The sequence below is a fragment of the Pyrgilauda ruficollis genome, unplaced genomic scaffold (genome assembly GCF_017590135.1).
Source record: "Pyrgilauda ruficollis isolate IOZ18807 unplaced genomic scaffold, ASM1759013v1 scaffold46, whole genome shotgun sequence".
Lineage (NCBI taxonomy): Eukaryota > Metazoa > Chordata > Aves > Passeriformes > Passeridae > Pyrgilauda > Pyrgilauda ruficollis.
The window spans coordinates 11,087-38,970 of NW_024526155.1; the positions used below are offsets into that span (position 1 = coordinate 11,087).

A 27,884-nucleotide genomic window follows, 5' to 3' on the forward strand; every position below is an offset into this window, starting at 1 on the left:
TCCCCCAGGCCAGCTTGGGCACACTCAAGAGTCTCTGCTCTACGTCACTGCCTGGGTTCATGACTGCTTGCAGGAGAAGATGGCTCGGAAAAGGTCTGTGTCAGCAAGTGCTGCAGTTGTGCCTTGAAGGCACCCGCAAGAGTGAAGTCTTGGCAAGGTTACAGGACAGCAAGTCCTGCACTCTGGTCTCGAGGGCTCCTCCACAAGGACAGGAGACTCCTCATCAAGGACTGTGCTCAGCTAATGCCACAGTCTGCCCTTGAAGATGCCTGTAGAAGAGAAGCCTTGGGAAGGCCAGAGGTCACCAAATCCTGTGGTCTGGCCACAAGGTCACCATCAGGAGTAACGCCTCGGGAAAGCTCCGGATCAGCAAGGAACCAGTGTGCTGTGTGGGGGCTCCTCCAACCCTTTAACACTGGCCCCTGCATGCAAAAGCTGCCCCCCAGATCCTGGCTCCAGCAACTCTCGAGGCTGTCATGACCTTCAGAGCGTGAATGTGGATTTCGTATCCCTGTGGCCTGACGCCGGCTCGGCCCAGGAGTCCCTGTGGCTCCAGCAGGAAGGGTGGCCGAAGGTTTCCTGCCTGCTTTGGTGGCATTGCTGCAGGGGTCGCTGCTGTCAGAGCCCCCTCTCTGCTGGTGACAGCTTTGCTCTTGGGGACACCTCTCTGCAGCAGCCCAGGAACACGAGCAGTGCACAGTTCTGGGAGCAGCCTCAGTGGGATCCCCTGTGCACAGGGACCCCCAGCCCCGGGGTGCCCGTGCCAGCACCCCCAGGGACCTCCAGCCCCAGGAATCCAGAGAAAATGGAAACCACAACTCTGCAAACACTGCTTATGCCCAAAGCAAATGCAGAGATAGCTGGGCTGTGACAAACAACAATGTATTTACAGAAGAGCAGAAACAACAACAAACTATGGAACATATACAATATAAGAATTCTTATAACAACAGCAATCTATAAAAAATGTGTACAGTATAGAAGATCTATCTAAAACAGTAACATAGCAAACGTATTTGCAATCTAAAGGACATTTATAAAAACAACAATCTTAGAAATGTATTTACAGTATAGGGGACCTATAGAACACCTAGAATCTAATAAAAATATTTACAGAAGAACCGAACAATTTAGATAACTAAATACAGAAGGGACTGTGTTCATCATCTCTGTTGTTCCTGTATGTCTATGCAGGGCTCCAGCCTGCCTGGGCAGTCAGGGGGTGCCCCCCTCCCTGGAATGGCACTGTACTTTCACTGGGAGAGGACTGCACATCTTGGTGGGATTGGTGCTGAGATCCAGACATCAGGAAAAGTTCAGGACTGATGCCAATAGCAAGGAGCAGCTGAGAACAGTCTGATGCAATCAGTGAGAAGGGTGGTCTCCAAGCAGACTGAAGGCTCTGCTGGCTACAAGGGCAGTGTTTGCCTTGTGCTCATCAAGAGATGCTGGAAGTGCCACATGGAACATTGGCTGTGACACAGTGAATCTGGGAGCTGTTACGTGACAGAAGTTCCAGGGCCCCTCCAGATTGGATACTTTTTGTTTTAAAATGATTGAATCCCTGAATGGTTTGGCTTGGGTGGGTCTCTGAAGATCATCTTGTTCCAACCTGATGAACCTCTCACCAGTCCAGGTTGTTTAGGGCCCCTTCCAGCATGGCCTTGAATGTTCCCATGGATGGGGCTTCGCAGCCTCTCTGCACAGCCTGTTCTAGGGCCTCACCACCCTTGTGGGAGAAAAACATCTTCCTCAGATCAAAGCTAAATTGAGCTCCTCCAGTTTCCAACCATGCCCCCTTCTCCTCTGGCCACAGGCCTTGCTGAACACTCTGTCCCCATCCTTCCCCAGGGCCCTCCAAGTCCTGCTTGGCCACAGTGAGGCCTCCCCTGGGCCTTCTCTCCTCCCAGCTGAGCAGCCCCAGCTCTCTCAGCCTCTCCTCAGAGCAGAGGGGTTCCAGCCCCTGCAGCATCTCTGGGGCCTCCTCTGCACTCCCTCCAATAGCTCCAGGTGCTTCCCATGCTCAGGACCCCAGAGCTGGGGCAGAGATGAGCCCAGGAGGGGCTGCAGCTTCATGAGCACCAGCAGGGAATTTTGTGTTATCCCTGGAGAGGAACTAAGCACACTTGGATGATGAGGGATAAAACTAAAGGAATGAAGCTTGCACTTCAGGCTTACGTTTCTGTAAATCAACCTTTTGATTTACAGAACTCCTTTGTATGGTATCAGGTATGCCAGTGCACCTGCAGTACTCTCAGTATTATACAAAAATCCTGCCATTTCCACGTGTACTGATTGTCCAGGCGTTCTACTGGGATTTCTGTGGTCTCTTCACTGTAGGACAGTCACTAAACATCAGTTGCTGCTTACCTATTACCCTCATAATTACCCTCCCAGGGTGGACTGGGAACTGGGGTCTCAGGATAAACTCTGCACTGAGATCTATTTCAAACTTTTCAAAATAATTCAATGAGAATTTCTGTGCAATTATAAGGAAATCGTCACTCTTGTGTATTTCACGGGTTAAAGGAGACATGTATAACAGTGTGGCTGGAAAGTTCATTCCAGTTCATGACTGAGGCTTACGAAAAACGTGTTTCAGATGTTAGAACAGAAGCAGATGTGTGCATGGCCTGCAGGCAAGGCCGAAGCAGGGCTGTGCCTCTTGTGCGCAGCAGGCATTGGCTGTGCCTGGGGGCCGGCAGCCCTGCCCAGCACCTGGCAGAGGGCTGCAGGCTGGGGAGGGGAACTGCCTGCAGCCAAGTCCAAGGTCCAAGGTGATAGAGCTGCTCACACCTTGGCTCCAGCTCTGCATGGAATCTCACCAGTTGTATCCTGCCTATTGCTTTGGGGCCTGCTGCAGTGAGGGGTCTGTGTGCCCCAGGGTAGTACCTCACACTGAACAAGGGATCCTCTTTGGGAAGTGTGACAGGGAATGTCTATGTGATGAGGCCTGGTACTGGGAATCAGGGCTGTCCCTGACACTGCCCTGGGACCTGCTGTGACTGCACGTGGCTCTGGGTTACAGGATCCCAGAATGGGTGAGGCTGGAAGGGACCAGAGTGGGGCTTCTGGTCCCACATGCTGGGTCAAACAGAGCCATCCCACAGCATGGATCTGGAATATCTCCAGTGAAGGAGACTCCACAGCCTCTCTAGCAATCTGTTCCAGTGAGTGGTCACTTGCAAAATAAAGAAGTTCTTCCTCATGTTCAGGCGGAACTTCCTTCAGCTTCTGCCCATTGTCTCTTATCCCATCGCTGGGCCCCACGGAGCAGAGCCTGGTCCATGCTCTGAGCCATCCCTGCAGATATTTATACATCAGCTCCTGTGCTAGCACCGGTAACGGTGGGTGCAGCGGCCGCCAGAGCCTACTCGGGCACGGGGCTGGAGCTGCGGCAGAGGCCATACCAGGGGGCAGGTTCTGCGAACAACCCAGCCCCGCGGACTCCGTGCCCTCGCTGCTCGCAGAGGAGGCGGGCCCGCGGCCGGCCCGGCCCAGCGCCCAAGCGCGGCCCGGCCCCGCCTCACGCAAGCGGCACCGCCTCTACTTAAAGCGCGCCTGGAGCTGCTGCTTCCTCCTCCTGCGCGCCGGCCACGCAGCTCCACCATGTCGGACCGACTGCCCTACAAAGTGGGTGAGTGCGAGCCCCGGGCCGGCTCCGCTGTGCTCGGCACCTTCCCCGGGCCGGGGCGAGCGCGGTGCGGGAAGCGCGGCCTCGGCGGCTGCGGCACCACGCTAGATGCGGCCGCGGGGGGGAGGGCGGCGGGTCCTGCCCGCGGCGAAGCCGGGCCTGAGCCCCCTGCGCGCTGGGGGGGCCACCGCGGGGGAAGGGGGCTCGGGGGCGCGGCGCCGCTGGCTTCCCACTCGCGGTTGTGCCGTTCTCCCGGCCCGGCTGCCCCGTCCCTCCCCCGCCGCTCTGAGCCCTTGGCGGGAATAGGCTTAGGTCCGAAGGTGAAAGTATTTCCTATCCTGGGACCTTTTACTCACGTGCCCTGAAGGTTTTGCCTTGTAGACCTGAAACTTCACAAAGAACCCCAGTTTTTATGAAGAGTTGCGTGTTCCTTGGAGGCTTCATTCAGAGTACATTAGTGTGTAAGGCTCAGATTCTAGAGACTCTGAACCTAAAATACTGCAGGATATTTTTAAAGCAGCCCTGGTAAAGCTACCAAGCCCGTAACAGGGGTAAGATTAAACCTCCTCCTCTTGATATATTTGTTTCTATGGTCCTTTCCTTGCCTGTTTGCAGGCAGATTTCAGTCCCAGTGGTGTACAGCCTGTGCTCCAGTCAGCTCTAGCACGTGCAATAGCTTCAGTGGCCCCTGGCTTCGTTCTGCAGGAAAATGCAATTAGCGTGTCTGTATTAAACCCAGCAATCTGACTCTGAGTTCTGGTGTTCCCCAGTGCTCTAAACAATCTGTGTTCACAAGGTAGGTGACAAAAAAAGCATCTGATTATGGTCTAAATGGAGTGGTGAACTTCTGAAATCTCTCAAAGAATCTCAAACCAAGTAAAAAGGACACTCTGTGTTGGCTGGTGCTGCAGAGTTGATGCAGCTGGGCATTACCTGCTTGACCCTTGTGTTTTTAAGGCTGGGGTTGGACATCCATGGTGAACACAGTAAGCCTGTCAGAAATCTCTCTTGCTCATTTTTTGCTGGACTTTTCTGCTGTAGATACTTTTTACAAAAGTAGAAGTAGGCTGGTAACTAAGATAATTACAGTCACTTAAAATAATTTTTGTGGATCCAAGGGGGAAGGACCTGCAGCTTTGCTATTAGGAGAGGGGAGCTAAGCGGGGTTCAGCTCCTGATGCACTCTTATTGAACATTCTCAGTGTGGGAAGCCACTGCCCTACAGTCAGCCTCTCCCCACATGCAGGTCAATACTGTGGAAGTCAGTCCCTATAGGAAGTTTTGGACTCTTGGGGAGAGTCTATAAAAAGTGCTTAAGGCTGTGGCTTACTGAATTCATGGACCTCAGGATGTATGTGTACTAGATCACAGTTGATTTATACCCTTTTGCAGTAGCATGCTTGTTTTTTAGAGGGCTGTTAGGTTTGGTCTAATCTTGTGTACCATAGCAAAGAACCAGGAAGTGACTGGAATAGGGTCTGGTTTTTCTGCAACTCTGTCTCCCAGCTGTTGCTGGGTGTTCAGCTGTTGCAGCCAGTGCCTACCCACAAGTGTGTGAACAGATACCAAGGTCTCAGCTATTCAAACTCTGACACCTGTCCTGCTTCTCTTGCAGCTGACATCAGCCTTGCAGACTGGGGTCGCAAGGCCATTGAGATTGCGGAGAATGAGATGCCAGGGCTGATGAAGATGAGGGAGATGTACTCTGCATCCAAGCCCCTGAAAGGCGCCCGCATCGCTGGCTGCCTCCACATGACTGTGCAGACAGCAGTGCTCATAGAGACCCTCATTGTGCTGGGGGCTGAGGTAACGTGGCTCTGAGTTTCTCCCTCAGCTCTTGCGTAACGCTCTGCCAGGTCACTGCTCCTGCTTATGTAACACCTTACAGAATCCTGGCAAATGTCTGTGCTTTTTGGATGAGGCTGCAATCTCCACATGTACGGATTGTCTTCTCTCCTCGAGCAAGAAACTTGTTGCTTGCCCTTAGCACCTCTGGGCTGTGGGGGGTGTGTGTTTTCTGTGGACAACCTGCAGCTTTGAGTGCCTGTTGTGCCCTGGGCAGTGCCCACAGCTGCTCCCACGCAGCCATGCTGTGCTTGGGCTTGCAGTGATTTGGCTGCTCATGCTGCAGCTTTAGGGACTGCCTCCAGCACAGATTAGCCTGTATTAAGAACCCCACACTGCCCTAGTAAAGTCAGCAAAATCTAATGAAGTTTACTGAGAGCTCATGCTGGCCCTTCAGCTGTGCAGGAAAAGAGCAGGGATGCACTGTGGCTCAGGGACCGAGGGCTGGGATCTCCACTGAATTTTTTGTGTGACTACGGACCAGTTATTTTCATCCATATTAAACTCTGAGATACTTAGAAGCCATTTACTGCCTTGTGTCCCATGCCTGACTTGCTGAATGAAGTCCAGACTTCACAGCTGAGTGTTTGCTGTACAGGGCATGAGAAGAGCCAGGTATCTGAGCACAATCTGCATTGCTTGTGTGCTGAGCAGGAAGCTGACTGGAATTTTGATGGATTGTTACGTATGTATATGATCTGAAGTTCCTTCTTCCTGCAGTTTGCCTGCTCAGAGGTGCCCTATGTGGGATCACTCTCTGGGAACAGTTAAGAATTGAGCAGTGTCATGCTGATTGAAAGGTGCTGGGAGAAGGAGGAGTTTCCTCCATAGCAGTGAAGGTGTGTCCTCAAAGAGAGGAGGAGGTAGGTATGAACACTTTGCCAGGTCAGCCTGGGCAAGGTACATGCTGCTGTGCAGGTGTTTCCCAGCCTGTTCAGAGCTGTCCTGTGGTTGTAAATGGTGCAGTGCTGAAGGAGAGCCTTGATGTGGAGGTACAGTCCTGGCTTTGTTCCGGCTGCCCCATGAGGAACTCCTGTTCCTCCACAGGATTTAAAAGGAAGCAGTAGCCATTGAAATTTGGGAAAGCTCCTTGCTGCTCCTCTTAGTTGCTGCATCCCAGTATGGCTGGCTGAGGAGGCAGTTGTGTTTTTACTTAAACATTGCCAAGCTGCTTTAAGCTGAGCATAACCCCAGATCAGTGTTATATGGGATTTATCCAAGTCACTCAGGGAGGTGCCTGCAGAGACTTGTTTTCTCTTAGATGTGGTTGTACTTTTAAAGGCTTGTGTTGCTGTGTTAACTCCTTGTCCTGATGCCTGTGGATTAGTTTAGGCTTTGATTTGAGTTTGGATTCAGCCCTGGTTCACCTGTTCTGTCAGAACTTTGGTGCCAGGGAGGGGGGAATGAAACTGATAAAATCATATCCCATGTAATGAGTATGTAGGTCATTGCAGCGTAATAACCTTAGTGTCCATTTTTTGGCCTGGTTAATAAGGATAGAATAAATACTCTGTGCCTCAAAATTTGTAACAAAAAATAATCCTTTCCATAACCAGTGGTGTAAATACTAGGGTCTGAGCCCATCAAGTGTTCCAGTTATTCTAGGCTCTATGTCACTACCACAAGTCTGTATCAAGTCTGAAGTGTAAACAGTATATAGGTATTCTGTATACTTTGAATGTCATGACACCTCCTGATGTCACTCACCTCTGCTGGTATGGGGGGAGCTTGCAAAAACACAGGTGAGGAGGTGCAGCTTTAGGTTATGGATTCTGTTTTCCTGTGCTCCTTCCAGGTGTGTTTTCATGACAAGTGTAGGTAGTGTAGGCTGCTTCCTACTCCACCCTTTACTTCAAAATGTCACTTTTTGATCAGGTGGGATGAGTATCTGAAAACAGGGTGAATGATTGTGCCTTATTGTGATCTCTACTCAAGCTCTGTAACCAGTGAACATGCTAATAGCTGCCAGTCTGCCCTGTGGGGAGCAGAGGTTATGTGGCTCTGGGATGTGGTGCTGTGAGCTGCAGTAGGTTTGCAGATCCTTTTCAGTGCAACTCAGCAACATGCTGTTGCTTTTCTAGGTGCCTGAGCCTAGTTATGAAATCTGAGGAAAACACTTAGCTCAGCTGGAAAAGCTTCCATGACTGGAACACAGAGTGGGAGGTGGGTGAGCATAATCTTAGAGAATGCCTGGATTGAGTGTAATGTTTCAGCTGCATTTCTGACTCTAGTGAGTGCCAGCAGGTGTGTTGCTGCATGTCCATAACCTCAGTGGACTCTTGCTAAAGGGCTGTTCTGAAAATCTGACCTTTTTTCACCAAAACTTCCCAAACCCACCCTGTGGGCACCCTATGCCTCTTGGGCACCCCTGAAGATCCTGGAGTATGCTCTGGCTGTCTGGGAGAAGTGCTTGTGAGCAAGGAGATGACTGAATATACGGCACAACTAAAGCTCATTCACATTCTCTCCATGTGACATTATTTTCCCTGACTTAGTCAGACACCCAGTTCTCACCTTATCTTTGTAGAGCTACTGAAAGAGGCAGGAATCTGCACTAGTTTCTTTCTGCTCTTGTTCCCTTTTTAAGTCCTGTGTTTGATAGAGTCTCTGATATCTCAGAACTTTGTTCAGCAAACAAAACTTGGTTGTTTTCCAGGTACAATGGTCAAGCTGCAACATTTTCTCCACTCAGGACCATGCTGCAGCTGCTATTGCAAAAGCTGGTATCCCTGGTAAGTTTTCCATGTTCTGACTTGGCTGAGTTGGGCTGTACTGCCTGTTCCTCCTAAATCAAACTGTACACATCAAGATCTGAGCAAGCTTGAGGATAGAAACATCCCATCAGAAGCAGTGGTTTTTACAAACCAGGACATATGATTTAGGCTGTGTTGCATCAGCCTGTGCACAGGTCTCCCAGCAGAAGCTGCTGTTGGGCTCTGTTAGATCCCATTAAGATGGTAGAATGGGCTGGGTGATGAAATGGAGTGGTGTGTAGGTGTGTGCAGCTGGATGTGTTTGGTGCTTTCCAGCAAGCTCTGTGCTAAACAGGGATTGGGAAAGGTAAAGGAACTGCCATGTGCCCTGTCACAGTGGCAGGGTCAATACCCAAGATATTTTTAGGCTTGAATTAGCCCAGATGTGTTCCTGCCTAATATCCCTTTGGTGCTGTATCAGGATGCTGCTGTCTTGTTACTGTTAGGTTCCAATAAGGAGCAATTTCTCATGGATCAGTATAAATACTTGAAGTTGTCTGCTGTGTAACTCAGGTGAAGGAAATGTAATCCTCAGTGCTGGGGACTGAGCCCAGCTGTTGGCAGAGGCTAAATTTGGTTTCTGGCAGTCTGCTTTGGGAGGGATCTCTCATTTCTATTATAATCAATTATTGCCACAGGTCTTTCCCTAACTGTGGCACATTCTATGGCAACAAAGTGATCCCTTCATCAGCTCCTTTAGCACTACCAGCTTCAGGCATTGCCTCTGGTGTGGAATGTCAGAGGGCCATATGGGATTCTTTAGACATTGGGTTGTCTTCCTCACTGCTTTCAACATCCAAAGCTCAACTGAAGAACCATTTACAGGTTGAGTGTTTGTCAAAGTGTGTGACCATTGCCCATTGTCCTTATTTTTGGAACTTGCTCTTTTTGTTAATATTATGCCTCACATACTGAATTTATGAGACCCTGGAGGAATACAGGTCCTTTGGCTTCAATATGAGATCCTGACACACGTGACTTCAGAATAGGCAATTGCGTGATTGGTTCTTCACGGCTCAAGCAGTTTTCTGTGTAAACAATGAAAACAACAATTTAGCCAAATGTTGGGGTGTGTAAATAATGTGCCCAATACATGTTTGAGTGGCTGAGTACTTCTGAGGATTGAGTATAACATGAAGACAGTAGAGATGCCTGGAAAGAAAAATCCTAGTGGATGCAACATACCAGTGGTGGCAGCCTGTTGCTGGGGCTGTACGACATAGAAATACACCCTGATTAGAGCAGATGAGACACCTCAGCTTGGATTTTAGTGCTGGGCTAGAGACTAGAATTTAAACTCAGAGTTGGTGAAGAGTTTATATTCTACTGCTTAGCTCATGCTGAAGTAGCTCATGCTGAAGTCTGATCCCTCTTTTCTGCTGCACTAGAAAATGCTGTGGTTGTGTTTTCATTTATCTCTATCATTATGTCCAGTGGCTATTTCTAACGAATGGGGTGCTGTGGATGTGAGTCTGCTTTAGTTTACTTTGTCTTCTCCGTTTTAATATGGAAGAAGAATAAGGAGAACAATGAAGTCTCAAAATTTTGACCATGTTTGTGACCTGGAACAGTGATTATTCTGAGGTCTGTTTTTCAGTGCAAATGTCCTTGCTGGCCTGCAGGCACGGATAATCATCTGTCTGTCAGCTGCTACTGGGAGCCGCTGATGAAATCTTCCTTTGGCTGCTTCCCTACGTGCTGAGTAAGAAACTGGCTGATGGTTTGTGTTTGTTCCCATGCAGTGTTTGCCTGGAAAGGGGAGACAGATGAGGAATACTTGTGGTGCATCGAGCAGACCCTGTACTTCAAGGATGGGCAGCCCCTCAACATGATTCTGGATGATGGTGGAGATCTTACCAACCTAGTTCATACCAAATACCCACAGCTGCTGAAAGGTGACTTGTGTTTTGTTTTGGCAGGCACAGTTCTGCCTGGGAGGCTGTTTGGGTGGCCAGTGTGTAAAAAGGGGTGGGGGAAGAGGGACAGGCATGTACAAACAGGCTGTGAAAATTCCTTACAGTTCAAGACCAGAATCTTTTACCTGCAGGAGCCGTTTTCACCTCTGCTCTGTAGCTGCAATGAGCCTGTCCTAGCCATACTTTACTGTGCCCATTACCTAAGAATGGGCTAACTAATTAACCACTAGTTAGTTCTGCTGTCATGCTAAAAGCTTCCTGGAAGAGGGCTGTGTTCTAGAACTGCTCGATGTCTGTTTGCAATTAGCAATTTTACATTAATGCATTTCTTACCCATCATCTTAGTGCTGTTCTGAATGAAGTCATCATCACCTGTAGCCTTCTGTGGAAAATTAACAGTTTTCTACCTTAAATACTCTTTCACTTTGTCAGTGGAGATGCTGATGAAGTCAGGAACTCTTGCTTTGATTTGCCTTCCGTGCAAGTTAGTAAAACTGATCAGTATAGTGTTGCTAGCATGTGTTTATGTAAAAGATTTATGTGGGGGGAATTTGACAGGACCAGGCTGATCTGTGCCTGGTGAGTATGACAGACTCCCCTTAGCTCTGCCAGTGCCCATCAGCTGTGCTGCAGCAAGACGTGTGCCCAGGGTTGTTAAGGGGCATGTTTGATCTGAGATCTGAAGGAAATTGGGTGATACAGTGGGGTGTGTTGGTGCTTTTGTAGAGGGGAGGTTGCTGTAGAAGCCTGCTGGATCAGCTCTCCTCTGACCGGTGCTCTGCTATAGTAAGAAGATAGGAAAAAATCTGAAGGTGGCAGGCTGTGAATAGGGCTGTTTGTGGGGAGTTTGGGTCTCTGCCCTTCATCCATGTGCTGCTGCATGTAGGGGCACCAGGAAGAGGGAAACTTTCTCTGTGACAAGCCTCACTTTGTCCTTCATCCTCAGCCTGATGTCACTCATAATCCAACACTCAACATCTTTGTGTTATTTAAACTGTGATGAAAGGTTTTCATTGGTCTTTGCTCAGCCTCTCTTCCATCAAAGGTCTGGTGCTTCCTGGGTTGCCTCTTTGTGACATGCATGACCTCTTGCTTTTCCCATGTTTGATGCCCAGGAATACAATTGGTCATCCCTCTCTGTCTTCCTGGTGTTGCCAGAGGCCAAAGAAAGCATTTCCCATGTTCATTCTCTGTTTTGCAGGGTTGTTTCCCTACCATGTACACCTTGATTGGTGTCTGTTTCCAGAGGTACTTGAGCTGAGCTCCTTTCATACTTTCAGCCCTCCTGTTGTACTTCTTTCTCCTCTCCAGCCCTTTTCACCCTCTTGCAGGTTTGTGCTCCTGGTGGAGAAGGGACCAGTATTATATAGTGCAGTAGGACAATGGGTCTTGAACTGTCTCATATTTTGACATACATGCGTAGCCTGCTTCTGGCAAAAAACATCCCTGTCAGTGTTTGCTTCCTAAATTCATAGAAATTACTCTTCTTCTGGGGTTTTAGAAAGTCTAGGGAGGATGCAGTGTGTCAGTGTTTCCCTTCCCAAAATGTGTGGCTGTCTGCATTGGCTGTAGTTGAAAAGCTTCTTGAAGCAGTTCGGTGAACTAAGACTGATCCCTGTAGAGGATGACAAACTTGATCTGTTTTCCCTTCCAGTCCATTGCTCCTTGGAAACGGAAAAACTTCCAGAATGGGACTCACGGAGTAAAGTCTTGATCTCCTTAATCTGAGATCTGTGCTTAGCCTTTTGCTGCAAAGTATGTTTAAATGAAGAAGTGTAGCATCCAATTTTGGTATCTTCTAGCTAACAGAGGCTAATATATCCTAAGGGCTTCTGTGGAAATCTGACATCTGTGGAGGTGGAATGAGAGTGACCTTGGCAGTATGCACAGTGTGTGGATTGTGAACATGGGAGACATTTTGGCATGAGGCAGCTGAAAATGCCATTTGCCATTTAAGGGCTGCATAAGTTTTCTGGTCTAATTTCAGAGGGAATTGTCTTCCATGCCTCAGCTGCTTCTAATTTAAATAGTTCAGTCCAAGTGTGCAGCTAACAGTTGAAAGTGGTATTCCTTCAACTAGGAGATGAGTTAAATGTGTATGTGGAGCTGCTCAGTAAGCTTCCTCTCTCCTGAAGTGTGCTTGCAGTTAGAGGGCAGAGTGGCCTTTGTACTGTTGGCTTATTCCATTAAGCCAAAAGCCCTTAATACCAAGATAAAGAAAGAAAGCAGGGAAACAAGAACTGACCAATGGGGAAAGTCATCTGTGCAAAAGACCTGTGTGGGGAAGACTGTCTTGTTTGTGATTCATTGATCAGACTTGCTCATTGCTCAGGTGACAAATACACGTCTGAGCATTTAGCAAGGTTGTGTCAGTTTCATTCAAACTTGTCCTTGGTGCAGGCCCTTCTCTGCTCTCCAGTCAGTCAGGCATTAACCATGAGTGGTGTAGGCAGCACTTGGGGCAGCTGCAGAGTGGTTTAGACCAGCTGTGAGTGGCACCTGGGGCAGCGCTGGTGTTCCTCCAGGGAGGGGAAGCTGTTGGCATACAGAATGTGAGGTCTGCTTAGTGCTGTGGAAAGACAATCTGCTAAATTCAAGACTCTCACCTGGGGAGCCTTTGAAGGATCGGAAGTCTGTCTCTTGTTTGCCAGATGCACAAGAAGAGAGAGGGCAGGTTTGAACTGGAGGTTCCTGCTGTGACCTCCAAAAGCTTTTCTTCAAGGGGATGACTGTCCGTGATCCAGGCAGTTGTTCTGGAAACTGATGCTTTTGGGAGACTGTCTACAGATCCTCCATTTCACGGTGTGCAAGACTACTACATTGTGAACTTTAAACTCTTCCTTCTCCTCTAAGCAAGCCCTAAATATGCCAAAGCCTGAATGCATTCCCTCAGCAGGTGACCATCAGGGGAGTGGGGCTGTCGGGGGCTGTGTGGTGAGATAGAAGTGGTGGGGGTCAGTCAGCCTAATCACAGGATGATTTGGGTTGGGAGGGACCTTTTAAAGGGTATCTAGTCCAACCTGCCTGCAATGGGCAGGACATCTTCAACTCGGGTTGCTCTGGGCGCTTTGAACATTCCCAGGGATGGGACCTAGAGCACTTCTCAGGGCAGCCTATTCCACCCTCATTGAAAAAAAAAAAAAGGTACCTTATATCTAGTCTGAATCATCCTCTTTCAATTTAAAACCATTCCCCCTTGTCCTGTTGCAACAGGACACAGTTGCTAAACAGTGTGTCCACATCTTGTAAGCCCACTTAAAGTATTAAAAAGCTGCAGTGAGCTCTCTGGAGCCTTCTCCAGTTAATCAGCCTTTTCCCTTCTAGTGCTGTTGGTCTCATTTCCTTCATGTGCTACAGAGTGGTCTGTGGAGCAACGGGAAGGTCTCACGGCTCAGTCTCAGGCTCCACTGGGGTGTCAGAATTCTGTTGTGAAAACCATGTTGAATTGCTCTCAGAGTTTCCTGCCTGGGCTTGGACCAGCTCACAGCTGGATTTTTTTGAGGAGTGAGGATGGATTTGGACCAGACTTGGCATCTGTGAGTGAGCAGTACCCTGGAGCCAGGAGGACCAGTTGAGTCATGGGTGGCATCATCAGTTGGTCAAGGGAGGGGGATTGGCCTGCCCTGCTGTGGGCTTGGCAGCCTCACCTTGAATTGTGTGATTTTGGTCACCACAATGTAACAAGAATGTTAAACTATTAGAGAGTGTCCAAAGGCGGGACACAAGGATGATGAAGGACCTTGAGAGGAAGCCATATAAGGAGTAGCTGAGGTGTTCAGCTGAAGGAGACTGAGGGGAGAGCTCATTGCAGTTACAGCTTCCTTGTGAGGGGAAGAGGAAAACAATGATCTCTTCTCTGACCAGTGACAGGATTTCAGGGAATGGCTGGCACTGCCCAGGCTCTCCAGGGAATGGGCACGGCCCCGAGGCTGGCAGAGCTCCAGGAGCGCTGGGACAGCGCTGCCAGGGGTGCCCAGGCTGGGGTTGTTGGGGGCTCTGGGCAGGGCTGGGGCTGGGCTGGTGATCCTGGGGGTCCCTCCCAGCCCAGGACGTTCTGTGCGTCCGTGCGGGCTGCGCTGAGGGGCGCCCCGGGCTGCCAGCAGAGGGCGCTGCGGCGCCGCGGAGCGCGGCCGGGCCGGGCCGGTGCTGAGGCCGCGGCTTTTGCCCCCCGGGCCCCGATCCGATCCTGTCTCCGCTCCCCCCGGGCCCCGATCCTGTTCCCCCGGGTAAACCAACCCCGAGACGCTGCAGCAAAGCACCCGCCTGCCTTCCCCGGGATCCGGGCGGGCACAGCACCGGCAGGTGCGGAGGTGTGTGGCTCTGAAGTACTTCTGGTGTTCCTGCAGTTTGAGGGTTTTCAACCCTTCCCTGCTCTCTGCCAAGGGATGGTTTAACTTAAGCCTCTGGGGGGTGCTCCCAGCAGCTGGATGGCCTGATTTGAACAGTGTTGACTCCAACTAAGGTGAATACTTTGACTCTTCCCACAGGAATTAGAGGTGTTTCAGAAGAGACAACCACTGGGGTTCACAACCTGTACAAGATGAAGGCCAATGGGACCCTGAAAGTGCCAGCTATCAATGTGAATGACTCTGTCACCAAGGTAGTACAGACAGAGCCCTTCTGCAGTGTTCTGCTTTCTGACCAGCTTGGTGTTGGGATGTTGTCATTGCCATAAAAGTATTCCTTCTCTTACTGAGCTTCTCCTGATCTGGTTCTGAAAAGAGATTTCCACCATATCCTAAAAGTGAGCCCTTGATGTCATTGTAAATGCCCTGTTGGCAGGACATCAGGGGGCTTTTTGTATGGACTTTTTGTAAGGACATCCATTCTTCTGCTGTTTTATAATGTGAACACACTTTTGGAGATGACTCCTGGGCACAGTCAGTACCTGTGGCAAGGAGGCTGTCCTTACTCTGAGTAGCTTAAAGCTGCCAGGTAGGTGTCAGATACCAGCTGGAAAAGAGAGTGTGACCTCCTTGAGCTTGTGCTGGTAAAGGTTGGGTGGTCAGCCTGTGGCTGATCTCTGTGAGCAGCAGATGCAAAAGAAGAGAGCAGGAGGGAGATATTTATCCCTTGCTTAGCTTTAGTACTGCTTTCAAGATAAACCCTGGTGAATTGAGAATGAAGTGGAATGGTTTTTAAAGGGTGATGGTGCTTTTTGGCTGCAGATGAGTTATAGTGGGAATTAAAAGTGTACTAAAGGTTTATGCATCTTGATGTTTTTTAAATCTAGTTACTGACTCTATTTCAAGTTCTCATACAGACATTATCCTGTTGGGTTGGCAGTTCTCATGTTTGGCCTGCCTTCTCTGCAGTTTGCTGTCTCCTTTCTGCTCACTAAGATGCACCTGACGCTTCATAGGTAGTGGGCTGGAATCCAGTTAATGTTGAAAGAAGTTCTTCACATCCTTTTCACCCAGATTTGTACTGCTTGCATAATAATTGTTAATACTTTTTAGTAGACTTGGAAATTCAGATGTTTCTAACAAAGCCTCTTGAGGGGATTTGGGATTCTAATGCCAAGCAAGTGCTTGTTTTCAAGTACTCTTTGGTATTTATACAGTACAAGACTTGTACTAACTACAATTACAGATCTCTGGGAAAATGTGCAACTGAGCTGACAAATTCTGCTCTCCCAGTTTGATATTTCCAGTTGGTGCCAGGTTCCTGTGCTAACATTTGGAGAGAGAAGGCAGGCACAGCAGCCAGCTCTGTTCTTCCCCTCTGCCACTCAGATGTGTTTTGGGTGGGGCAGATGTCTGCATCCAACACTCTGCTCTTGCCTGCATGGGAATGTGCAGACACCTGGAAGGCTTTGACTGCAGCTGGGGAATTTGGTGATGAGGAATTAAATCTGACCATGCTGTTTTCCTTCATGCTGCAAGGAAAATCTGCAGGACTAGGAAAGAGGGATACCAACTGGCACTAGCTCTAGAATTTGAAGGATTGGTAACACAATTTTCTGATATATTTATGGCAGTTATGCATCTGGTACTGGTTATAGGCACTGAGTCAGGAACTTCTGGATCTGAGGTGTAATTTGTTAGACTTTGCCCAGTTTCTGCCATGGGCAGTTTATCCCATTTCTGTTCATACTTAGAAGAACTACAGGTGTTGTGGGTGTGCCTTCCACTAGACCAGATTGCTGCCTCTGGGAATTTAATCTTAGGATTGCATATAGCAGACAGTGGTGTGTTAAGTAAAAGTGAGAAGAATTGGTGCCCTAAGGCTGTAGAAAGCCAGGACAGGCTTTGAGACCAGAATTTTGCTATGAATGGAGATTTTTTAGTATTGCTTCTTTGGGAAGCACAGCACAACAGTAGTAGCCAGCTTCTTTAAAAATTCTTGGTCTCTGTAACTTCCCAAATAATCAAATCTGTTTGTACAGCCCCTCCTCCTGGTCAAAACAAAAGGCTCCAGAAGAAGAAGGAGCCTTACAAAAATCAGCACAACAAGGTGTGTTTGAGTTTAGGAAGGTGTTCAAAGGGTGAGGTAGTACTTGATGTCTGACCTAGCTGGACACTTTTGATTGGAGGGTCTGGCTGTTAATGTCAGTGTTACAGTAGGAGGATGTTGTGTGATGGGGCATTAGGAGATGAAATCCAAGGGGGTCCTGGTTGCAGTGGCCATTATTGTGAATGGCTGCTTGCTGAATTTTTCCAAGTCTGAGCAATAGTGAGTGACAGTGTTAAGGTAACCTGACAGTGTTAGAGTAATTCTTCATGTGGAAAGATGTAATTTGGATCTTCTGGGGGGGGGAGAACCAGTTGCTCCTGGTTGGTGTGGACAGCTTGCTGCTCTGCAGGCTGGATGTGTCTTGCAGAGATAAGATGATATGCTGCTGGTCTGTTTTGCCTTCCTGTGGCACTTGATTCAGTTCATTGTCTGATAAACAGCAGCAGGGAACTGGTGAACAGCTGGCTTAGGAACTCAGACCTACATTGGTGTGAAAGACACTCAGGTTACCTCTAAGAAGTTTTTAGCCAGTCCAAGCCCTGGTCAGTTGATACAGTGTATTTATGAAATGCTTCTTACCATGTTGAAGCCTGTGTCTGATATAATTCCATAGATTGAAACTGGGTAAATAAAAACTCCAAACCAGAGTGTCTGCTTCCTGTCCCTCATGGTGGCAAAAGTATTTAAGTGACTCTCACAGTACTTGCACATAAGTCCATTTTCTTTCTTGAAGGAAATTTCATTTGAGTGGCTTTCATCTGTTCTGAAACTGCTCTGTTTTTTCCCTCAGAGCAAGTTTGATAACCTTTATGGCTGCAGAGAGTCCCTCATCGATGGCATCAAGCGTGCCACAGATGTCATGATTGCTGGAAAGGTGGCAGTGGTGGCAGGATATGGGGATGTGGGCAAGGGCTGTGCCCAGGCCCTGCGGAGCTTCGGAGCCAGAGTCATCATCACAGAAATTGATCCCATCAACGCACTCCAGGCAGCCATGGAAGGTGGGAGCTGAGCAGAGCAGGAACTGGGGCATCTGACAAGGTCTGCATGTCAGTGTAGAGCAGTAAATGAGAGCTGGCCAAGAAAGATTCAGTGGGTTTCAGCCATGTCCCTCCTGAGGTACAGTTGAATCCAGTTTAACTGTGGAATTCTTTCCTTGCAGTTAGGGAAAGAGTTTGTTACTAGAGACCTTGAATGTGTGTTTAGAAGACCATTGGTGGGGGGTGGGATTGTCTGAGGGATTGTCTTTGAGTTGTGCAGTTCTAATCTCCAGTGTGGGATAAGGCTTGACTGGAATTAAAACATTAAAAAACACCAGGCCTTACCCTCGATGGGTTTTTTGAAGAGCAGTGCCATGCTCTGTCTTTTCTGTCTGTCTGCTGAGCTCAGGGCATGCTCTGGAGCTGTTCTCCTCTGTGGGTGCCTCATGTAACTGTGCCTCTTGGTACCAGTTTATCCCATTTCTGTTTATACCTGCCAAGAACTGCAGGTGTTGTGGCGACACTTTTTTTGCAAATTTGACCCCCTGAATCCAGTCATGAGTGCTGTGCCAGACTGCACAGATTGAATGCACAGATCCACCGATTTGGAAAGTGTGAGGGATGGGATGGTTTTTGTGCCATGTTGGTGTTTAGCAAGACCACTATCCCACTACCTTGCATCATGTCTAGGCCAGATGTGGACAGAAACATTTGACTCATTCTTTCTCTGTGCTTTTCTACTTCTAGTATTGTGTCCCACTTGTTAATAAATGTTGGTAGTTGTGTAGAGAAGTAACATTCTCTCTTTTCAGGTTATGAAGTTACAACCATGGAGGAGGCCTGCAAAGAGGGCAACATCTTTGTCACCACCACTGGCTGCACTGACATTGTGCAGGGCAGGTATGGCCAAGACACTTGCTTTAGTGAAAGCATATCTGTACAGTTAGATTTCTTCTTTAAAATACAATTATAACCTGTCAGCAGTGTGGTTAGGCTTAGCACACAGTCTGACTTCTGGATATCAGAATTTAGCATTAATTTAGTGAGAAATTAAGTCTTTGGTCAGTTTGGTTGGATGTTGCCACATTGCACTTGTTCCTTGGTTATGGAATGTAATGATGGAGAAACAGAAGATGCAGAGGGATAGATTGACTTCTGGAGAATGAAGGCATCGGGGCTGAATTCTGTGTTAGGCCAGACAAATGTGAACAGGAGAGTCGGCAGTTAAAGGTTGAAAATGATTCCATCTGTGGGTGCGTATCAGCAGCTGAAACCAGCTTATTCTCAGTGTACTGCCCTGAAGTGTTTGGTTACTGCTTCTTAGATCTCAGTTTATAGCCCCAGCTCCACACAGACTCCTTCCTTTCTTTGCCATGATGACTGTACATGTTATAATGCAAGATCAGATTAGGTGGGAGGAGATGTAAAACTGCTGGGAACTTCAAAGTCATGAAAATTATTTCTTCTGTGTAAGAAGGAGAATAACTGCAGGCATTTGTTTTGACCAATCAAACAAAAGGTTATTACTTTCCATAGTGGGGAAATACTTTCTCTCCAGTAAGTTTTTATATCTTTGGGAAATGTTCTTCCCTAGAAGCTTGAAAGTCTTTTCCAGTAGACTTGCCATGCCTGGAGGGGTTACCTTGTGAGAGTCAGTGCAGTTACTGAGCTGGGCACTTGTCAGGGCTGTGGATCTGCTGAGGGAGAAAACTGTGTGGATTAACTTTTGATACAACTTTTTTTCTTTTTCAGGCACTTTGAACAGATGAAGGATGATGCCATAGTGTGTAATATTGGCCATTTTGATGTGGAGGTTGATGCCAAGTGGCTGAATGACAATGCAGTGGAGGCAGTGAATATCAAACCTCAGGTGAGGCAACCTTTCCACAGACTCTCCTGCTGGAAAAAAAAACGGTAGCTACTCAGTGTCCATTTCTAGAGAGTATTTCTCTTCAGGTTCTTTGGTGTTTCCAGCTTTGTTGGAAGCCACTGTTGCTCTGGTCAGAATGCAGATTCTGCTAACCTGGGACGAGCTGCACATGATAGTCTTGGGCTGGCATTGTTTCCAGCCAGTGCCCAAGGCCCTCTTGGTGATCTCTGGGGAGAGGTGCCTGGTATGTGTACATCTTTCTCCATGTGTTCCCACTTCCTTGAGAGACAGGAGCCTATTCTTAGTGCTGGTTGTAGAGACAATTAATTGCATCAAGTCCATTCAGCTTTGATGTTTAGGGCATGGGCAGGGGGTATGCAAATGTACTTGCTTTGATAGCCCTGAGCTGAAAACAATGCCATAGCTCAGCTTCTAAAAGCAAGGTAGATGATCAATACAGAGCAGACCATTAGACACCCTATAAAACTTTAAGAGCAGAGCCTATAGATTGCCTGGTGCTTGACCTGAATCTCCTATTGTGGAGCTCATGTAGCTCATGAGCTCGTTTGCTCATGCACTGCTCTGCAGCAGAACAGTCATGGTCCTAAGGGAATCTCAATGGAATGACTTTCAGGATTCTGTCAGAGTTTGAAAAAACTCACACCTCTTTGTCTTCAAAGTGTGGTGTGTTTTTTTAATCTACTCTGAAATTGAAGACTCGGGAAAGCCTGCCTGGTGCTATGCCAAACTTGGGTTTCTCTTCCAGGCTTGGTCGCTTCATTTTAGAAACCTGCATGGGCAGACCAGGCAGGATGTTTTACCCTTGCTCAGCTTGCATGCCTGCCATGTATTTGCTTTAAGCTATGGTTGTAGCTCCACAAGGAAAATCAGAATCTGAAAATTTCAGCTTTTCAACTGCGTGTCTTAAAGCAGAGAAACAAAACTGAACTAGATCAAAACTGTTTTGTCACACCAGCATTGAGTGAGAACCATAAAGCAAACCAAGCTTTATCTGACTTGGTGAGGGACTTGGTGAGGTTACCTTTTGAAGAGAGAGTGTCCTTGCTAATAGCTGGATTTTGGGACAGGTTTTGTACTTGTTAATAACACCATGCTCAAATGTACTTCTCAGATCTCTATCTGCCCTTCCAATTTTCATAACTCCCCTGTGGCTTATTGGCCACCTACATCAAAGTCTTACTAAGCACTTGGGAAAGGTATGTTGGGTCATTTTGCATGGCCTTAACCAGGTCTGGAGTTATACCCTCAAGTTCTCACTGTGTTCAGGTTTGTTCTTGCCTATGGCCTTAGTGGAGCTGACTGCTCAGCAGCTCTTCTCCTAGAGGAGCCCACAGGTACCTGCCTGCTTTCCGCTAGCTCATGTTGTTTTAAAACTAAACCTTGGACTGATTGAAGAATAAACACTGTTGAAGATTTAATTGGATGTTAATATGGCACCATACAAACTCCCTGCACAGAGGTAGTAAAACCCTTTTTAAATGCTTTGCTTTGAGGTGCCAGTCTGGCATAGATGACAGAATGCAGTAAGTACAGTGTGGTCCCAGGTATGAAAATTGTAACAAGTTTCTGGTTTAAAAAAAAACCCTAAAATTGCCTTTTGAAAAGGATGGAATTGGGGTCAGGGTTGTCCATATGGATTAATGCTGAAGAAATCTAACTTTCTAAATATTCAGATTTTTAATAAAACTTGGCAGCTTCTTTTCTGTGTCCTGAACCAGAGAGGGGAACATAGTACAAAAGCAAAAATTCCTGACTTTCTATGAGGAACATCTCTCTTGATGAGAGGATTAATGCCAGGGCTGAGGGTGGTTAACTTCAGCTGGAGGTACAAAGTAACTGGGACTGTGTCCAGTTTCAATACCAGTGCTGGGCTGATTTAAGAAATCTTTAATAAGAAAAACATCTTACTGTGCCATTGTGACTGATGTGTTGCTTTCAGAGGACAGGTAAGGAGGAAATAGGCTTAATTACTGAAAAGCTGGCAGGTTGGTTTGGCTCTGGGTTTGCACTGCAGCCCTGCTCATGCGGTGTCTTGAGTATCAGAGACTGACCTGCAGCACAAACTCAACTCGAGAGGGCAAGGAAAGGTCAATGTCAATGAACTTTGACTTGTAAATTATTCCCATATAATGTGAAGGGAAGTGCAAAGCAGCCAGAAAGTCCAGAGCCATGTAAATTCCAACGGGAAAAAGGAGGAGGCATTTGTCTAAGTGTGGAGAAGAGCTTATTGCTTGGATAAATTGAATTCTACTTCTGGAGCAATTTACTGAGTTTACAAATCAGCCTGTTTTGTCTGCCTGTATATGAGATGTGTTTCCACAGTACTGACTTAAGCCTCTGCTGGTACCACTACTATTTTGTATTTATTTCTGTGCATTAATTTTACATTTTCTTTGTTCCCCTGTGCATTGAATGACTCCTGTTAGCACAGGTTGCTGAAGGTGTGGGGTTCTATGCACAAGCCAGCAGCTGTCCAGGGGCAAGTTGTATGGATATTATGTGAGGATATAAGATTTTGACACCTAATCACCCAATTCAGACTTCAAAACTGAAATGCTACTTTAACTGCTCAACTATCTTTCAGTAGTTCAGTCTGTAAATGCAGTCTTTGTTATAAGTAATACTGTAGCTGTTTTCAGGATTTTTCATGTTCTGCTTCCCATCTGGTTCCTTCTTTTGTTACTTCCTCCCATAATCTCGTGATGACCCATATGGCGTTTTTTAGGTGGACTGAGCACTGTCACTGCTGGTCCACAATGGAGAATTGGCATCCAAAATAACAACTGCAGCTGCTCAGGGGGGGATAACTTATCCCACCTGCTGAGCGCTTTTGGGCAGGAGAAATCAAGGCTGATTTAGGGCTGCTCTTTGAGGTGGTTACTGCCTGCATGTGTTGTGCTGAAATCATAATAATCTGTCATGTGAACCTGAGAAGCAGAAAATGGTGCTGTGATTGAAGCATTGCTGGGGCAGGCAGGTAAATGCACACACCTCCACCTGCCTGAAGGTAAAATACCTGTTATAGAAAATATCGTTTGTATTGGTTTGCTCTTGGCATCTCTGCTGAAGTCCTGCACGAGGATGTTTTTTCAGAAGAGGGTATTGTTACAATTACAGCTTCATCACACGTGGCTTTTAACTTACAGGCTAAAGCTTTAAGAAAAAATTGAAAATTGTGTTTTACTTAAACAACTTTTAGTTTCTGAAGTTTAAATACAGCTGTGAGGAAGGACCCTTTTAAGTCTGTCACAGTTGCTCTGCTGTGCTAGCAGAAGATAAATGGCCTGAAGCATTAGGCTTTGTCGAAGTTGGTTGCTGATTATGTTTTAATTATTTCCAAAGTGCTCTACTCCTAAATGCTTGGTATGAAGTAAGCAATAAATACCAGTCAATACTGAATATTTTTGTGACTCATGGGCCATGTTGGTGTTTCATTATTGCTCCTCTAGGGTGAAGGCAGGGCAGAGAGGAGCTAAGGAGAGGTGGAAAGGAGAAGCAGATTTAAGTTTAACATTGCAGGAGTCCAGTCTGGCCCAAGCACCATTTGGGGCACATGCTAAATGACATTATCTCCTGAGTTGTGAGGGACAGTGACATTATCTGTCTCCTGAGTTGTGTGGGACTCTCACAGCTGGGGCCCTGTCTCCTTAGCCCATCTGAGCCTGGATTCTGTGTGCAATTCTGCTGTCCCTAGGGTGGACTGGGAAGGATCATGCCTGTGGTCCTCCAAGAGCAAAGCAGGGTACACCAGGAGCCAGGACAGCTGTTTATTGTATGTACTGGCCTTGCAGAGGTGGGAACAGTTCCAGGGGACCTTCAGCAGGCTGAGGGCTCCAGCTGTTCCCTATGTTAGATGCCAAGGCTCTGGACTGCTGCATGCAGAGGTGTTCCCTCTTCCCTGTCACCACACACCAGTTGTGACCAGTGGGTGTGGATGAACTGGGATTTACTGCTAGCAGCACATTCCCATCACAGATGGCTGGGACTACACTGGCGTGTGGAAAAACCAGGAGACTTGGAGAGCTGGTTGAATGAATTGGAGAGCTGGTGAAGTATGAAGCAGATGCCAAGATGCGTGTGCTGTGAAGGCCCAGGGTTGCTGCAAGCTTTGCAACCACAGGGGATGGAGAGAGGGGTGTCTCTGTTATACCTGTGTTGCTGAGGGGGCAGGGAGGCCCCCCAGATTTGCCCCGTGGCTGATGTGGCCCTGCTGCTCCCACAGGTGGATCGCTACACCCTGCGCAACGGCCACCACATCATCCTGCTGGCCGAGGGCCGCCTGGTCAACCTGGGCTGTGCCATGGGCCACCCCAGCTTCGTCATGAGCAACTCCTTCACCAACCAGGTCCTGGCACAGATAGAGCTCTGGACCCACAGTGACAGATATGCCGTGGGGGTCCACTTCCTGCCAAAGAAGGTGAGTGACAGTCTCACAGCAGTGCTGGTAGGGAAGGCAACTTCAGGTGTGGCTTTTTTGGTGCTTGAACTCATTTCCCTGCTGAGGGTTTTTGTTGCAAAGTGGTTCTGTCCTTCAAAGGATGTTTGGCTTTGGATGTGCTGAGTGTGAATGGGCTTTTCTTTTGTGTGCAGAACTGTGACAGAACATCCAGGCACTTCTTGACTTCTCTGAGGGGCTGGGAAGCCCTGTGCTGCCTCAGTACCTCAGTTGCAGAGCTTCTACCAGCCAGCTTGTTCCTTCTACAAACGTGTCCAGCAGCAAAGTGTAGTGGGCAGAGTTGAAGCTGGAGTGGAACTGAATCCCTTTTACTGTTGTTGATAGAGTCCTGATCCCGTTTGCACCTGAGAGAGCTTATCACAATCTGGTCCTAATAACTTCACAAAATATTAATGACATATTTCCTCAGATCTCCCTTTAAACTTATCTCTGCATTCTTTGTTCTTGGAAAAGTCTGGATCATGTCACAGCTTGCATATTCATTTTAGAAAACTAACATGGTTTTAATTTTCCAAAACAAGCCTGAGAATTTGAGATGGTTCATGGAAAAAGATGCTGGAGTAAAATTCTACTGCTTTTGGAGCACAACCAGGTGTGAGAGTAAACGTGAAAATACTTTCCATTTGGAAAGTAGAATGTGTATGTTTGGGCTTACTGATGAGGTGTTTCCTGAAGAACTTCAGTTTACAAACTCATTAGTTAAGGATCAAGCAAAGCATACTAGAAATGCAGTGTAGGAGTGGATCAGCAAACTGCCACAATTTTGTCTTCAAAGGAACAATCTTATTGACAGTTCTATTGAAAATAGATCCCAGTGTTGCTTATAAAATATGACTTCATCCTCTCACTGAATAACAATTTTTAGTAAGCATATTTGAACTGGAAATACATAGAAATGAGAAGTAATGCCCAGAGCAGTTAAATAAGAATTTGCCTGTTAGGGGAGCATATGGTAGTGATCTCCTTAGGTTCATCCACTGTGACAAAACACTTTTGACCCTCTGTGCCTCACAGAGGGCTTTATTCAAAGAATAAAGCAGTCACCTTGTCAGAACCAACAAAAGAGCTTTCTGTGATAATTTTCTGGGTTAATGCCTTTCCTGGTTCTGTGCAATTGCTTTGAGGTCTAAATGCAAGACTTAACAATTACCCAGTACCTTACACTGCAGTTTCTTTGATTGCAAGACTATTGCTTTGGCCATTACAAATGTGCACACGTTTCTGCAACATGTGTTCCTGGAAATCCAGGAAAACTCTTGTCTCTGTGTTCTTGGCACCAAATCTGTCCTGCTTAGCTTTGATTTTAAGGTGAGAATGTCTGCTTACCTTTGTCTAAATTTGTCTGTCTCTGTGTCTAAGTCTTAAAGTCCCCAAGTTGAAGCAGCTGTGAAACAATTGATCCCTGCTGCTGCTTGAAAACCTCATCTGGGAATTGTCAGGGACTCAGTTCCTTTTCAAGTGGGTGGAATCTGTCTGAAATTCACTGGAAATGCACCTGTGAGAGCTTCACACCTCAGTCTAATCAACCAGATGAGAATACAATTTCTGACCCCCCCCCTTTTTTTGTTTCATGGCATCCTGACAGGATGTAGTAGGCTAAATACTTGTTTCCCTTCTAAACATGGACCTTTCCCTTAGGTTTTCTTTCTTTCACAGTTTACCTGACTCTTTGATGGATTTCATGGTTCACTGCCACCATTTCAACCATTTCCCCTTAGATTTCTGATTTTGTCCTGTCACCTTTGGCTGTACTGGTTCCCAAGAGGCCAGGTCCACAGTGGTCACTGTGAGCAGGCTGAGTTGCAGTGAATTACCCTTTGTGCACATGGAGCTTTTTACCTGGTTCGTGGCATGGCATTACTTCAGAGTAGTGGCTTTGTTACCACAGGCCCTTGGAGGGGGAAATCCAGGAGTAGTTTTTGAATCATTTAGGTCCTGCTGGTTCACAAGCTGCAGGTTTGGCCCTTGATTGTTTTGTTCATCTACTGCCCTTTGGTTATATTGCAGCCTTTCATGTCTACTTAACTACTATGAGGGAAATATTGCTGGTCTTCTCTGTGCTGCTGGGATTTAGTCTTACCTTGTATCAGTTCCCTCTGCAATGATTGCCTGGTTTTTGCAGGAGTTACAGATAGTCAGACTTGTCCTTGATCCCTGCATGTGCTGTCCTTTCTACCTCTGAATATCCCCTGTGGCTGTACATCCCCCTCTGAAACAGCAGCTTGGTCAGCATCCTCCTGTTTGTTTTCCGATTCTCCTTGACCTACTCCTGGACCACTTAACTGCCTTCTAACTTCATAAATTTTTCAGTTTCTTGAGTTTACACATCTGCCTGACATTTCTGGGATAGAGAAATTTTATCAGCCTTTCTGTGTGTCCTACAGCCCACCTTGGTTTTAGTCTTCATGAAGACAGTGCCAGTGGATACAAGTAGTCTCGCTGTACTGGAGATTCTGGAATGAATTATTCCAGAATCATTATCATTATTCATGTGCCCCTAAGATGGGATATCTGGAGAGGGCAAGAATTTTTTTCCAGTGTTAGGACTTACATAATATCGTAGGATGACAGTGTAGTATGTCCAGGTGTCTTTGTAGTGGAAGCTGGGACTTTATCATTTTACCAAACTGGATATTCTTTTATCTGAGGAGTTTGATCTTTGTTCTTTGCTTGCTGGATGGATGTGAATACTTGCTGGATGGATGTGAATATGTAAATCGGATTGAAACGGGTTTGATTATATGAAATTTTGTCTCAATTAACCTGACTCCCTCAAAAGCACAAGGCTCTTCCATGTGAGTGCAGGTCTGTGCTCAGACAGGTGAGGGACGTTGGCAGGAAATAAGCTGTGTCAGTGTAAGTCCCCCTTGTTGCTGCTGTTGATTTCCACATATTCATTTCTCCCTCTGGACTCTGACTTCCTGAACTAATAGAACTCTGTTCTAATGTTCTTATCTCATTGTTTTGTTTACCAGCTGGATGAAGCTGTGGCTGCTGCTCATCTGGACAAGCTGGGTGTGAAGCTGACGAAGCTGAGTGACAAACAGGCCAAATACCTGGGCTTGTCCAGAGATGGGCCCTTCAAGCCAGACCACTACAGATACTGAGCAGATGGCACTACTCAAAAACCAAAGTGCAGGGATACAACCTTCCAAAGCTCTTGTGTGTGCTGGGCTTCTGAGGACAAGCCTTTTGCCATTTTCCTCTCAGTGCTGCACAACCCCTTCCCTTACCAGGGAGCTTTCAGGGCCCTGTCAGTGGATGAGGATCACTGACTCCTGGAATTAGAATTGGTTACTTAGCTAATGTTACAGTGAAAAGGATCCTGTGCACCTTTTGTTGGTTTATAATGCTCCAGTAAGGGGAGCAGGACAGAAGGTGGCTAAATAAGAATATGGACTCTTGCCACACAAATGGCTGACAGCTTTGAACAGGCTCACCATGAGGTGGGGAACAGTTTCTGCAGGGAGATGCTTTTGCCATGCCCTGCTCCAATCAGGTGAATGCTAGTAGGAGACTGGCAGTGTCAGGCCCTCTCCACAACAGTGCCCTGGTAAAATGCATATTGTGAAACTGGAGGAAATAGGGAGGATATGGGTTGCTTGCTCTCCTCGCTATAAAAGCAACTCTGCCTCCTGTTCAGAGATTAGAGCTGGAGCTTTTACCTGGGTTAATTTACTCCATCGGTTTTGGTCCGAACCAAGACCATTTTGTGCTTCTGCCATACCAGCTTGAGGAGAGGTGAGGCAAGAGACTTTTAGCAGCATTCAAGAGTGTTGTGAGCAGCTGAGGAGCCACTGAGGGGTATAATTTGGTTTAGGGGCCTTGTTCAGTCCTCTGCGGACACCAGCAGCACACTGCTACCCCCAACTTGATTTCTCCGACTTGTCATGGCTGCTGTATCATGTTTGTCACTGACTTCAAGTGCTTTTATTAAAGATCTGACTGTGGCCTGA

The 27,884-nt window shown here is 47.2% G+C and overlaps 1 protein-coding gene across 1 annotated transcript; it reads left to right on the forward strand.

Annotated features, from left to right (window-relative positions):
- The first annotated feature begins 3,542 nt into the window (after positions 1-3,542).
- Positions 3,543-27,884, forward strand: AHCY (adenosylhomocysteinase). The gene is made up of 10 exons (XM_041478813.1): positions 3,543-3,637; positions 5,250-5,440; positions 8,136-8,211; positions 9,975-10,127; positions 14,636-14,748; positions 17,395-17,602; positions 18,394-18,481; positions 19,334-19,451; positions 23,695-23,889; positions 26,904-27,884. The coding sequence occupies exons 1-10, from the start codon at positions 3,610-3,612 to the stop codon at positions 27,033-27,035; spliced, it is 1,302 nt and encodes a 433-aa protein (XP_041334747.1). The 5' UTR covers positions 3,543-3,609; the 3' UTR covers positions 27,036-27,884.

Coding starts and splice junctions, on each gene's coding strand:
- AHCY (XM_041478813.1), top strand. CDS start 3,610: ATGTCGGACCGACTGCCCTACAAAGTGG. Junction 5,441..8,135: donor TCATTGTGCTGGGGGCTGAG/GTAACGTGGCTC, acceptor GTTGTTTTCCAG/GTACAATGGTCAAGCTGCAA. Junction 19,452..23,694: donor CAGTGAATATCAAACCTCAG/GTGAGGCAACCT, acceptor CTGCTCCCACAG/GTGGATCGCTACACCCTGCG.